This window comes from Apodemus sylvaticus, chromosome 3 (assembly GCF_947179515.1).
Source record: "Apodemus sylvaticus chromosome 3, mApoSyl1.1, whole genome shotgun sequence".
Taxonomy (NCBI): Eukaryota; Metazoa; Chordata; class Mammalia; order Rodentia; family Muridae; genus Apodemus; species Apodemus sylvaticus.
The window spans coordinates 112688532-112703186 of record NC_067474.1 but is presented as its reverse complement, the minus strand read 5'-3'; the positions used below and the strand labels follow the sequence as shown (position 1 = coordinate 112703186).

Here is a 14655-nt window from a genome sequence, read left to right as displayed (position 1 = left end):
TTCTATGCCGTGGGAGGAGCCTGTTTTCCATATGAATATGCTTGTCAACATCATGTTAAGATACTTTTTGATCTTTGCTAATCTGGTAGGTTAAAACCTTTAGAGTCTTTATTCACATGGTTCTATATCACATGAGTTAGAAGTCTTTCAAATATCTTCTTTTTCTTTCTTTCTGTCCCTTCTTGTAGTTATTTGATTATTGGTCTTTCTGTTCCTAACTTTAAAAAGCTTATATTATTTTAGCCTCCTTTTCACAAATGCTACAAATATTTTCTTTACATTTAATTTTTCTTTGCTCCTGGTATTTTTTTCCCTTGTGTATAACTTTTTTATATTTTTAGGTTAGAATACATTGTTTTTTTCTTAGATGAATGCTAGGAGAATTATATATATATTTTTTCAGAGAGGCCTTCCTCTCTCAAATATTATAAACAAAACTGTGGTTTTTAAATATGTACAGGACAACTCTTTTAAATTTTTTGTTTGCTTGTTTTGGTCCCAGATGAAATTTATTTTTGTGGAAGAAATATTTTTCCAGATGGCTACTTGGTTGTCCCAGTATACTCTACTGAATACTTGCTTTTTCTCTCTGGATACCACTCTATTCATAGGCTAAACACTATATGTATTTGGGCCTTGTGTTGGCTTGAATAAGAATGGTTCATATATTTGAAATCTTGGTCTACAGTTGGCAGAACTGTTTGGGAAGGATTAAGAGTGTGGCTCTGATGGAGGAGGTGTGTCTCTTGGGGTAGGCCTTGAGGTTTCAAAAGCCCATACCATTCTTAGTTCATTGGAGCTTGCTTGTTGGTAACAGCTGCTTAGTAAAGTGATTAGAATTGATCTGGAATAAGTACAAAATAAATTTTGCTCTACATCAGACCCTGACTTGAGAGGAAGCAAGAAAGGCAAGGGAGTTCTATGGCCTCGTCTGTCTCTTGCTTATGGTAGCAGTTCCAGGAATCTGTGGTATTATGAAAGCTTGTAGGCCTCTATGCCAAAGAGAATGCTATTAAGTAAATATTTTGAAATTTAGACATCAGTTGATGCCGTCTAGACATCAGTCTAGACATAGAAAAAAGTGCTCAGTGACATGAAACTACTAACTTGTCTTTCAGTTTCCTGTACCTACCATTTCTCTGGAAGATGGAACACAATCACCATGCCTTCCTCCAACCCTTGCTTTCTGTTCTCTGCTAAAAAGACATATCCATACTTAAGTACAGACAACTCCTAATATTTTTTATATGTCTCCACAGTCTTTACTGTCTTAACAAAGGAAGTTTTGGGCCATTGCACAGAGTTTCATGCCACAGAAAAACACAGGAACACCAGGTTCAAGGCGGCTGGGTGTGAGTCATGTTTCTATAACACTTGGCTAAGTGGCCTTCAGAAAGTTACCTTGTCAATCCATTTTGTCTTCTCTGTCTCAATCACTTTAACAAGAGGCTTTCCTTCCTAGAGTTAATGTGAGGCTAAAATGAGGTTCTACACATAAAAGAATTCTCAAAGTATTCTGGTAAAGGCTCAGCTCTTCTGTGCTGTTCTTTTCAAGCATCTCTTCCTGAGCTGCTGCCAGATTGGCCTGTGACTGAGTCTATGGCAACATTTCTTTGATTAATTATTGATATAGGAGGGCTCAGCCTATTGTGGATGGTACTACCTTTGGGTAGATGGTCCAACGCTGCATGAGAAAGCAGGCTGAGCAGTCACCAGGAGCAAGCAAACAAGCAGCATTCTTCCATGATCCCTGCTTCAGTCCTTACCTCTAGGTTCCTGACTTAAGTTCCTGCCCTGACTTCTTTCTATGATGGACTGTTACATGGAACTGTAAGCTGAAATAAGCCCTATTCTCCTCAAGTTGCTTTGTTCATGGTGCTCTGCCACAGCAACAGAGACCCTAACTGAGACAGCTACCCAGCTCTAGTCTGAGGTAGTAGGAAGAGCGTGGAAGTACCATCATACCAGTACTAGAGTGTTGTACTGGGCAAGGTAACCTAAAATTTCTCATTTCAGTTGCCCTATCTCTAAAATGCTAACCTCAAGTGAGGGGAAGGAAGATAATACACATTATTTTGCGCACCAAAAGGTATTGAACAGATGTTAATTGTTAGACTTAAACACTTTTGTTCTGGTGGTAGATCATTGTTATGTTCTTGGTTATAGGTACATATTCATTTATAGAATGAAATGGATACAAGATTCATTTGAGTCATAAAAATGAACAATAAATGTAACTTGCTATTACATGATTCTATTTTAATAGAATTTTAGTTTAAAGAAATCAAGAGTTCATAACTAAGAAGGAATGGAAGAGAAAAATGTTTATGAGTTTTTTATGCACCTTAAATTGATTTTTAATTAATTAACAAAGGAAAATATGCATATTTTATCTCCTACCATAATTCAAAAGTGTTTTCTCCTTTGCATTATAATTCCATGTTATGATGCTGATCTTCACTTCAGAAAAAAAAATGGGAAATTGAATTTTTTTGGTATAAGCTAGTCCCAAGCCATGACATGAGGAGCTATAGTCCTGAGGACCCAGAAATCTTTCTTTTTTTTTTAAGGTGTGTGTGTAGAATCTCACTGTATAGTTCTGGGTGCCTAGAACTCTCCGTGTAGATCAGGCTGGCCGTGAAATGACAAGATGCAGCAGCCTCTGCCACTCAAATGCAGAGATTAGTCATGGACCACCACATGCAGTCTTTAAAAACCTCTTATACTATACTCTATGTTTTAAAAGAAGTCCTTTATTAAGAAGATGCACCCTGAAAAACTCCGTAATCTGCCACTGGTGGCAAGTTTTTCTTAGCCTGATCACTGGGAGGTCTAGTTTCCTAACTCACTTATGTTTGGTTATTTTAGGTTTCCTGCCCCACCAGGATGGCAGTTCTTATATTTTGCATTTGCCTTGGTACTTCTCTGTCTCTAACCCCTGGGTGCTGACGTGTACAAGATACCCATTGCATTCACCATGTTCTGCTTCTTTGTCCCCCATCCCCCACCCCAGAACGCCTTTCAACGAAGTCCTCTACAATTTTCTACTAACATCCAGGCTTCAGGAAGCATTCCTCTGCTAAGAGTTTCACTTGCAGGAAATGTCCAAGACCTGACATAAGCCTACGAGCTTTATATTCCCAAGGGCTTAACTACACCCTCATTACCTGTCCAACTTTACCTCCGATCTCTCTCTCTCATGGTCCTACTTTCCGCGTCCCACCAGGCTGCTTTAGCTGATCCTTCTGCCTACCAGTCATCTGGTCCCATCCCACCAGGGCCTTTGCCTAATATCAAAGGGCTGGTAGGCCCTGCTCCCTGCTTGCATGCTTTCCTACCCTTACTACTCCATGGATTCACACACACACAGGGATCCCTGTCTTACATTGCCTGCCTTTCAAAACCTACTGTGTTTTTTGTTCTTGCTTTTCCTCTTCGGAATAAAGTCTTTATAAGACCACAATTTCTAAATCACGTTTATTCCCTCTTCTAAGTGCTGAGAAGGGTTTTTGGCTCACAGTTGATACTCAAGAGCATGAATGTAAATGAGGTTTTCTTTAGTGGGGATAGAAACCCACAGGAGCAGCTCATCAGTGAGAGGGGACCACACTGTGTGAACTGCTCTCCCAGGACAAGCATTCTATCTATCTATCACATTCTAACAGTCCTGCATGGTATAGCCAACGGTCATGTACACATACCAAAAATTTAAACATTCTCTTTAGGGAAGAGCACAACTTTCCCCCATTCCCATTTTCCTGAATTTTAAGGGAAGGGGAACAGATTTTTCCCATTAAGATATACTTATTTTATAGGTATTTTTTTTTCCAGATCTGCCTTGCCCATGGCTTTTTCCCCTCATGCTGAAAAGTTTAGCATCAGTGCCAGAGGCAACACATATTCTGCTCTAGGCTGACATCTATTTGTAGTTCATTATCAGAAGATGTTCACAATGATGCCTTGGTCTTTTGTCTGCAGCATAGCCTGTGTATTAGCCTACTCCCTCCAGATCATCTGCTGTGAGAGTGGGCAGAGGAGCTAATGCCATTCCTATTCAGAGGGAGCTGAGGCCTTGCAAAAGTTGGTAATAGAGAAGCTCTTTGGCTTGATTTCCTGTTTATTATTTTTTTAAACAGACCAAAAAATCTTATTTTATTGCAAGCAATCCCAAACCCTTAAACAGAAAAGTGTATGCCACTGTTCTTTGAAACAAGCTTCAGTTTCGGACATATTGTTGGGATGCTGAACATCTCTCTGTACCTAACCCCCTGCTTCCTGCTGCAGCTGAGATCTTATAAATTGCTAATGATAAACAGATAAAACCATCCTGCAATTCTAGTTTCTAAGAAAGCACACGATTTGTAAAAAAGTGTAAGTTTGCCTTAAATTTTTACACAGTGCTAATACTAGTTTTCAAGCCTTTCCCCAGCTTGCTTCTGAGAAGTGCCAACAGCTCACTTATACCTTTCCTTCCCATGTCAAAGGACACTGATTGATTTTCTCCTTGGCTGCTAAGGGTTAGACCGAACCATCTCTTACCAAGTAGGTCTGTCTCCCCAAATTGCCTCTGGATTCTAGTCTTTTTTTTTTTTGCTGTAGGATTTATACAAAATGTCATCCACTTATCCAAAGACATAAACATTAAATGATGCAAAGTTCACTGTCTGATCTATGTCCAAGAGCGATGTAAGTCACTTTAGATTCAGTGTCCCTAGAACTGACTCCAGTGTCTGTGATCTAAGCAGAGGACCGTGGTTCCTCTTTGGCCCTTTATCTCCTGTATCCAATATCATTAATTACAATCTTGAATCTAAGAAAGTGAAAGGCCTCTTATTTAAATGCTAGTTTTTATTTACAAAATACTCCTCCTGTTCCTTTCCATTCATCCAACTGCTGTTAGTGTTCTTTGAGTTCCTGACTTGAATGCTTCTTTCCCTCACTGTTCTTCCATCTTTTCACATTCCTTCAGAGGATCCCTGTCCCTGCTGCTCCCAGGCTCTTCCTAGGTGCATGGCCACTGCCCCCATTTCTACACTTTCATCCTGTCTAAAGCACTGGGGAAGGCCCCTCACATCCTCTCTCGAGGCTCGGCTGCCAGGTCCCCTGGAAACTCCAGCCATCAGTCTTTCTGCCATTATTGCAGGCATGAATAGAGACCAGAGTTGTGTGCTCGCACCATTTCCAGCCCTGCTGTCTCCAAAATACAAAGAAATATTTGGGGAATTGCTCATGGTTGAATCATTCCCATCATAGACATTTCAGAATTTCCTATTTTCTGATCAAGTATTCTCAGACTGCTGAGAGAAGAGCCAAAAGGTTCTCTTTCTCCATCCAGTCCTTTTCTCTATTCCCTTCCCGTCCTAAGCCTTCTCATGCAGCCCCGTGGCCTCCAGCTCTGATGTTATAGGGCACTTCTCATTATACCTTTGAGGGCTCACTTTGATCTAGATACTTTTTCTATCTTATGTACAAGGCATATACTTTTTTTCCTCTCATCAAGTTTCTAGGGAAAACAAAACCTTTTGCTATTAAGAACAGACATAAGCAGATGCTCTTAGAACACCATGGGGATAGCATTCTATGCAAACCACTCCAGCAATACAGAATATTTAATAACCCAATCCTCAGCATGTTGCTGCACCATCTTAATCTACCACCTACACCCAATATCTGGTATAGTTTGATCATGCATAGGAGTGGCTTGGATATGGGCTCCAGTTTGTGCTATAGATATAACAGGGCAGCAGGGATGGGGGGTGGGGATCTGAACCTATCGCTGGAGCCTGCACAGCCAGGGACAAGGCTTAGGTATGAACTCAAGTGCATGGTAAGTAACCGGCGCCTAATCTCAACCATACTCACTCGGTGAGGTGGGGGAGGCTGCACCTCCTTCTGTTGATGTGGTTGGAGGCTTGGTGTCTGGCATGGGCAGAGGCACAGGCCTGGCCATCGGTGGTGGCGGTGGTGGCGGCAACATTGGGGTGGGGAGGAATGGGTTGTGCACCTTGCCTTGACTGCTTCCATTGGGCTGAAAGGGTTCAGAGAGAATACATACAAGAAAAAGAATAAACAGATGTCAGCCCATCAGCTGCTTCTGAAAAGGAGAGGTCCCTTAGGTACCTGTCATGCAAATCACTGATATTCAGGCCATTGGAAACACATTGATTGTTAGTTCCCAGCACGCCATGTCCAGAGCACTTGTGTCTACCTGAGTAAACACCTCTCGCTCAGAGCTGTATCAGCTGCTGCTACCACCAACATTCTCATGATTCCTAAAGGCTTGTTTAATATCTCCATGCTTATAGATTGAAGTATTATTTCACCATGTTTGGTTATACAGGTAAAATGATGATCCCTACACATGTATATGAAAATATATAAACGGATATTTCTTCATTTCCTAAAGATGTTTTTATAATACAGTTAATAAATGTATTCAATGAAAGCAGACATTTTCTTGCACATATCATATAGCATTAAGCATAGAAATTTTAATATTTAGCTATCAGAGTTTAGCTTTTATTCTTACTATATATTTTTGCTATATATTGCACTTCTGATCTGACTTATACCAGCAGATGCCAGGGGACTTATACTTCTCTGGCTGCCTTGATGTTAGATCTGCCAAATAGCAGCTTTCTAACAAAAGCAAGGTTCCCTCAGAAGAGAACATGAAACATTTATTTTCAAGGTCTTCAAAATAGCTTTATGAAGAAACTTGTCTAAAGCCCTGTAAAATTTTGATCAAAACGTAAAACAGAGTATTTGACAGCTATATGAGATGATGATGTCATGATTAGTGAAAAACCACACTGGGTATTCAGAAGTCGAAATCGGTGCTTGTGATTGGCTCAGGTTTTCTAGCCTTCCCAAGTGGCTTTCCGTATTGAGTTACAGCTAGTAACAGCCTGTATGTAGACTGCAGCCCCAACCCAAAATTCAGTCAAAGGAGATAACACGGTCCTGGGCTTTTAAGAATAAACTTAAAAATTCTGCAGACAGACCTACTCCTCCATTAACATTCATGATATTTTTAGTATTTTTTCCTCAGATTCTGTCTGGTGATCAGGAAGCTACAGAATCTCACAGCATCCTTGTCTGTGTATTATTTCTGAGTGAACTGAGAATCCATAAGTGAATATTTTAGAATAAGCCAAGCAAATGAATATACAAGCAAAATGGAAAAAAAGGCACCATATTGATTTGTTGTCTAGACAGAAGTGTATCTGTGAACATATCACCAGACATTAGTCAAAGCTGCCCATTCTGTCTCAGATCTGCAGAATCAGGTCTTTCTGCAAGGGAGAAAAACCCATGACAGAGGAATGTGACATAACATCCTAAACCAGGCAATAATAATTATGGCTAATCTGTGGTTTCATGCATAGATATTATAAGAAAAGGAAATCAAATATGGCTTTCTGCTGGTCTTAATTTATTATTATTATTGCCATTGGCCTTGGGATACAGTCGTTCATTGTAAACTATAGCTTTTACATTTGTAATAAAATTTGCGATTTTATAAAATAACTTTTACTATTGGAATGCTATTTCAAATTGTGATTATTTGCTTTATTTGAGTAAAACGAAAACATTCATTTATAGTTATTGAACATGGCTTAGTTTTATATGTAGATAAGTGGAAAAGATAACTACTTGCAGAAATAACAAACTATAGTAAACTTTGCTTCTAGCATCTTGAGTTCAAGTACTGGTCAACTTGATCTAAAGTGTTGGAAGACTATTTTTTTTTAAACATCAACTTGATCTGAAACATCTGTCTCCCTCTGGTCTCTACCTCTCTTTCCTACCCTGAACCATTATTTAAAATTATTTGGTCTTTCTATTTTGTTAACTGTATGATCCTGGGGTTAGAATGCTGGAGGTGGAACTGGGAAGGTTACATGGTTCACGCTCCAGACAATTTATATCCATAAGCTTGACAGTTGCAAATTTAACACAAACACTGCTTTTCAACCCCGGCCAATCCCTCTTATAGCGAGTTCACTTTCCCATAATCTAGAATGAATATGACGTTTACCTGCAGTCAGTCAACATGGACATTACAACATGTCACATGGTCATAAAGGCTCTTGCTATTTTCACACTTGCTTAGCATTTCTAAGGAAATAGGAAGAAAAAATGGTTTTCTTACATTGAGGAACCCCACCTGTCCAGCTTGCTGACCAGCGTCAGGGCAGACAAGTTGGACAAACTCTTTCAGCGTCTCCTGAGGGTGGTAACGGATGGCTGGGTGCGAGAAGTAAGGCCCAGGTTGCTGGATGATGGGTGATGTTGGAAAGTGGAGAGTCGATGGCGTCGCATGTGGACTTGCTGCAAGAAACAAAACAAAACAAAACAGGAATCATCAGAGGGTTGGAGAAAAAGACCTTTCTGCCACAGCTGCACCCCTCAGCCCCCTCTGTTGGTTTCTTCTCCTGGCCCAGTTCAGGGTGCTTCTTGTGGGACAGGATGTAGCACACTGGGCACTTCTGATGGATTTTCTCCTTTAAAGCTCTAAGACAAACATGGAGGTTAGAGGAGGATAGAATTTCAAGTTGCCTCTCCATGTTCAGTGGACGTGAGTTATAAAGGCATTAATAATCCTTGTTGAAGATGAAGATTATTCATTACCTTAAGAGCCTTTTTAATGAAGCAAGCAATAAAAAATGTATTTGGTAGATTAGACCTGATTTAACCGACATTACATTTGACAAATTCTACTTTGCACATATGGATCCCCTTTCATGCTGAGCTCTCCATAGATAATAATTCATTGTTAAAGCTCTTATACTCCTTTCAAGGAAATTTCTAGGGACTAATTCAGGACTAGAGCTTTTTTTCCTGAAGTCTGTAGTAAATGATCACTTAATGAACCCAAGCAATTTGGATGCTGTACTTTACAGTGGAAGGTTCATGTTGCATTTTTCTCTGTTACTCTTTCAAAGCCAAGGCAGCTACAGGCTGAGGAGGCAGGAACATCGTGAAAGTCTGCTGCTCTCCCATAAATCTGATAACAGTCAGAGACGACGACGATGACTCCTTTATATTTGAACCCTGATAATTATCATCGGTACAAGATTACATTAGATAAAAAAGCTTATGTGAGATGCTTAATAATTTTTTTCCAGGAACGCTTTTGTTCTTGAATTGGAAGGACGATGGCCAAGGCCTGCCAGAGGCCAATGGCTGCGTGTAAAGGACTGACAACACCCATCCCAAGTCAAGTCAGGCCAGAATAGACTCCAGACAGGGATCCAGATGGTTTTCCTTTCCCTCCCTTTGTAATTTAAATCCTTAAACTGCAGGGGCTCCTACATAGAGAAACATAGAAGTGCCCACAGTTTTAGGGAATATATCTTTTTGAATACCAAGAATGATGCATAACATTGAAGAGATTCCAAAGTTCAGTATGCTCTGCCTTTCTCTCACCATCCCGTTGCAATGACTGAGATGCCTTCTGATACTGGGGCCTCCTTGGGATTATGGTATTTTTTTTTAACTGATAATGAAAGGGGCTATGGTTTTGTGGGTCAGAGCAATCCCCGTAGATCCTAGCTGCAGGCTGGAGCAGAAGCAGCACTCTAACTCAGGCCTTGAAGATAGTTAGGCAGAATCACTGCTCTCAGGCCACTTGGATTCATTTACTAAAATTCACAGGCTCCCACTATGGGGTCGAGAAACAAAGTTGGGCTAACCTAGGTAAAGTTTTACCCTTAGTCATTTAGCTGAGGACATCACAAACATAATAATTAAAATCAGAATTTTCTAGACTCTTCACTAGCTTTTCTCCTCCCTCCTGTCTTGGTAGACTAGTTTCCTATTCACTTAGTCACTCACTGTGATTGACTCAGAATTGATCCTGGCACTTGATGTATATATTTGGTGATCACAGAAACAAATGGCTGAATAAAGGAATTTAAAAATTAAGAAAACACAAGCATAAAACTTGCCAAGGAAAAAATAAGTTTTTGCTACCTGATGAAAAGCCAGAGAACGTGGACAAAAAAATGGTTATAAATTAAGACTGCATAAAAGGAGGTATACATTTTGGAATTCATTATGGTCTCTGAGTTAAAACTCAGAATCTAAAGAGTTAAGAGTTTCTGGTTTGCTCTTCCCCTGCAAATTGTGCTGCTGGATTTACACAATGAAAGGAATCTTTTTTTCCCCTTTTCTCCCAGCACAGAGTAGTTGTCTTCACTGGTAGCAAGAAACGCTGACCGGAGACCTGTTCCTGATGGAATCCTGTCTAGTTAGCATTGCAGGTGTTATTTCTCAAACAAGAATCAGAATGTACTGAGCTGAACAAAATATTAGACTCAACTGTTGCAGTACATCAAACACAAAGGTGGCCACTCCACTGTCATGAGCTCTGTGAGACTGACCTTGAGGATAAAGTGGCTTTGCCCCATGGTCTCCCAGAAAGTGATGAGTGGCTTTTAGATAAGAAATGGTAGTAGCCACCAAAGGTATGCTGCCCAAGGGAAAACACACTTGAGTAAAGTTTAAGTAGATAAACATGTTAAAGAAACATGATGGAAGAAGTAATTCACCAGTACCATGCATTCTCTTCATTAATTGTTGATAAACACCGTTGAACTTATTTTATTCAAGATGTAAAAGAAAATGATTATCAGTGTAAATTTAGACTTTCATTTCTTTATTACATTTTAGCAACAGCAATGTAATTCATCTCTTCCTTATAGTGCAGAATTCAGTGCAGACTGAAGACTATATGGTGCTTTATAGAATTAATTCTATAATGACTGATTGATTAGGATCAATTAATTCTTAGTTAATTCCAGGAAGTCATCTAGCCTGAGATTCTAAATCAGACATCTGCTGAGTTTGCTTTTGCCGGGCTCTCTGCTTCAAGCCTCTTTTCTCTTGTTTGGGACAGAAAGTCACCAGCTCACTGTAGAGACAAAAGCAAATGATTCTATGCCATGATCTTTAACTTCCTCAGAGAGAACCCTGCTATAGACATCACAAAGATCTGTTGGTTACCTCTGCATCCCTGGTATTTCTCTGGATAATCTTTCTCTTCTACTGGACACTGAGGACCATTAAAAATCCAGAGCTAAGACTGAATCAACGTCTTTTTCTTCTTTTCTCTCTACTTCTTTATTTCTTCCCCTTTCCCTTGGGTTTGATGTTCTTAGTGTACTTAAGTTTTTTATCTAAGTTGTCTCTGATCATTTTAGAAGGAGTCATTGGGGTGAAATCAACCAAACAATTAATTCATTAGATGTTCTTTGAGATGGCTGGTGTAAGCTGTGTTGAGGAGAAAGTACCATTATGAGCTGGCATGATGTTAATGGAATGCATAGAGTGTGATGAGTCCAAATTTTTGATGAGGAGAAACATCTCTGATGGATGTATGTGTGAATAGTTGACACAATAAAAAATTATAGTACATTATGTAAATGCATATTTAGATCCTTTAAAATGTGCATTATTTACGTGAGAGTCAATATAGCTTTTTCTCCAGTGGTTATAGTTTATTGCAGAGCATTCATCTGGATCTGTAGTGATGTTAATACAATACTGTGAATTAAAAGACACTACCAAAATGGCTGCTTTTGGGGTCTAGTGCTCTCAATACTCCAGGCCAGGAGCAACACAGTGTCTGTTGGGAACACTCCAATCTGAGTGGCTCTCACTACTAGTTTAACTGTTAGCTAGCAGCCAACCTGGTTTACAACACAACTTGGGCTTTTCATGGGGATACAAATAGGATGGAGAAGAAGGGAATGGATCCGTGATCATAAACACATTTAGAGACAGGGTTTTCTAAGGGTCCAGTAATCACTTTTGGTCAGGCTGATTGGCTTGGCTCCATCCTCCCCAGACTCCAGAAATTTCTAATTATATAAAATTATCTCTTTTAATTTGAAGGAGAAGGCTAAAAGTTCAACATAACTAGACATAAGTTTAAGTAAAAAAAAAAAAAAGGCTTCCTCTTTTTAAATCAGAGTTGACCAAGACTAGGGAGGAGAAGGCCAAGGTCATTACTGTATAGAGGGACATGTGATAGGGTAGTGATACTTGGTGTCATAGCCTGTTAGTAAGGAGGAGGCCTGTTAGACACATACTTCAGTAGAATGTATGTGACTATAAACTGCATAAACAGGATGGTACTGGGTGGCCAGACCTTGTATCTTTATGCTTTATTAAAATCTCAGGAAGAAAGCCATTTCTTCCCACTATTTCCAAGATCAGCCTTCCAATTCCGAGAACCAGGTGTTGAATCACGTTATTCTATGCAGCCCTCTCACTGACCTGACTGATCTATTCCTCATCTGTGAACCACTATAGATTCTCACAGCTTACATAGAGACATTAGCTCTTGCTTTTTGGTACCAGCCATCAAATCCTAGCCTGTCCTAGGAGAGGATCCATAGAAAAACTGCCCAGAGGTGACACAGTCATAAAATCTACTCTTCCTTCAAGTGTTTCAAGATAGAGGCTTCTTCTCTAAAGGGCATGTCCAAGCCCAGAATCTGCCAAGGGTAATATTCTACACATTAATCATTAGGAGCAACAGGTGAGATTCTGAGTTGTTTCTTCTGCTGGGCTGTCAGGAGGAGCTGCCTCCCATCTGTCTGCAGGATCTAGATGAGCTCTTTGCAGAGAAAGGGTGGCTTTGAGAACTCCTGACTACTCTTGCTTAAAACATTTTTCTTTTTTCTTTTCTTTTCTCTTTCTCTTTTTTCCTTCTTTCCTTCTTTCTTCCTTTCTTTATTTCTTTTTTGTGCCAAGGCAAAGCTCCAAAAGGAGAAGAAGTTATAAGGAAAAAAAATCCTACTTAAAACCAAAAACCCCCCAACAAGGGCAAACGGAAGTTGTATTGTTTGGGTTGTCAACTACTGAGCTTCTTTAGAAATTCTAAACCAACCCTATACAACACCGCTGCAGCCTACCTGAAGCTGAGAAATCTATCCTAATGGCTCACAGCTATAATTGATAAATCATGCATGAATCAGGCCTGCCATTTACGAAAGCTGAGAAGTTTGGAGCTGTGTGATTTATGTTAACAGACACAGGGAGGGGGAACTGGAAGTGCTACTCGGCACTTAGGCTGAGCCTTTTCTAAGTAACAACGCATGTGACTCAAAGCAAGCTAAGACTCTTCATATTTTTCCAAGACTCTCAGTCCATACCTCGAATGTCACCGAGAAGCATGTGAAAGGCACAGGGAAAGCCTCATGTTTCCTGATGCTCTGCAAAACGGCAGCAGTTTTGTATGACTGCTTCAGATGTGGTAACAGTAAGCTACTGCATTGTTTCAAGATGGAGATGTTGAATACGTCTACTCGAATGAAAGCCATCTTTTGACTACAACACTTGAAGATCAGAGGGTTTGTCTCTTTGAAAAACATATCTCTTCTCCAACAAAGAGAGGCTAAATTTGTTTTATATTCTTTATTAATTTTAACTATACAAAACTCTGTGTTTCTCCTGACTCCACAAAGTTGACCTCTGACGTTTGCAGCAGGCTGCATCTCCCATGTGTCCTCGCCCCCCCCCCCCCATATCACACACAAAACCAACCAAGCAACCAAGCAACCAAGCAGTACATCACAGCTTCTGGAGAATAATGTTGTGTGCTTTTCAAAAGCTCTGGGATTTGATCAAAAGCATGAATGGAGACTCCCTGTCTGGAGACCATTGGTCCCCAACCTTCCTAATGCTGTGACATTAGTACAGTTCCTCAGATTGTGGTGAATCCCAACCACAAAGTTATGCTTGTTGTGACTTCATAACTGTACTTTTGCGACTGTTATGAAATTATAATGTAAATATTTGTCATGTAGGATATGTGATATGTGACCCTTGTGAAAGGGTTGGCCAATCCCCATAGCAGTTAAGACTCACAGGTTGCAGAATGCTGGAGGAATGGATGTTTTGAGGGTCTGTGGCAATATCCTACTCTATGCTGCAGAAATGGCTATATGCATGCATCTAGCAAAATGGTAAAACTATGGTCAATAAAATCTTATTTCAAAATATAGGCCAAGCCTGGGTTTGACCTGGTATAGACCCAGTAGTTCTATTCCTTCTCACACCCTCTCAGCTCTGCTGGGAACCTGTCAGTCATTGTTCTTTTTGTCTCTTGTTTACAAGCCATTGTGAGGCCTGTATCTACTGATGCTCTCAAGGCTATCAAAATGGCTTCCATGCCTCCACAAACCTCTTCACCTTCCATGCCTCTTCCTTACCATTATTTAGCATGCCTTGTCCTGAGCTAGCTACTCCCATCTATGCCATCCCAAGCATGTTCGTCAGAATAGTGATTACAGCATGGATAAGACCTATGAGTCTTAGAATAATAGAAATGAGTGTTTGAGGCCTATGCAGTTTGTGCCCCAGCACCCCGAGGAAGGGCAGGAAGAGAATGAAGAAAGGACAGACACACAGACACATGTACAGGAAATCTGGGACCAGTTACTGCCACAGCCCAGAACTTCAGCATGTTTATTAAGTACAGCACTTGGGGGGGGGCGGTTAGCTAATCTCAGAAGGAGGTCTCTGTATGGCAGCGGTCTCCAGCTGTAAACATCTGGAGGAAGAAGCTGAGCTTGCCAGTCTTTGCACCCAAAGACCAGTTTTTCATAAACAGACTTGAGAGGGAAGCTGTACCATTCCACA

The 14655-nt window shown here is 40.3% G+C and overlaps 1 protein-coding gene across 5 annotated transcripts in view; it reads right to left on the bottom strand.

Moving 5' to 3' along the window:
- The window catches only part of Nfia (nuclear factor I A), a 347599-nt gene that overhangs the window by 45374 nt on the left and 287570 nt on the right, over positions 1–14655 (bottom strand). For all 5 annotated transcript variants that reach the window (XM_052176800.1, XM_052176801.1, XM_052176803.1 and 2 more), the window contains 2 exons: positions 8156–8334; positions 5863–6028 (listed from right to left, as the gene is read on the bottom strand). In XM_052176800.1, coding sequence (XP_052032760.1) covers positions 5863–6028; positions 8156–8334 — 345 coding nt within the window. The remainder of the gene's footprint in view (positions 1–5862; positions 6029–8155; positions 8335–14655) is intronic.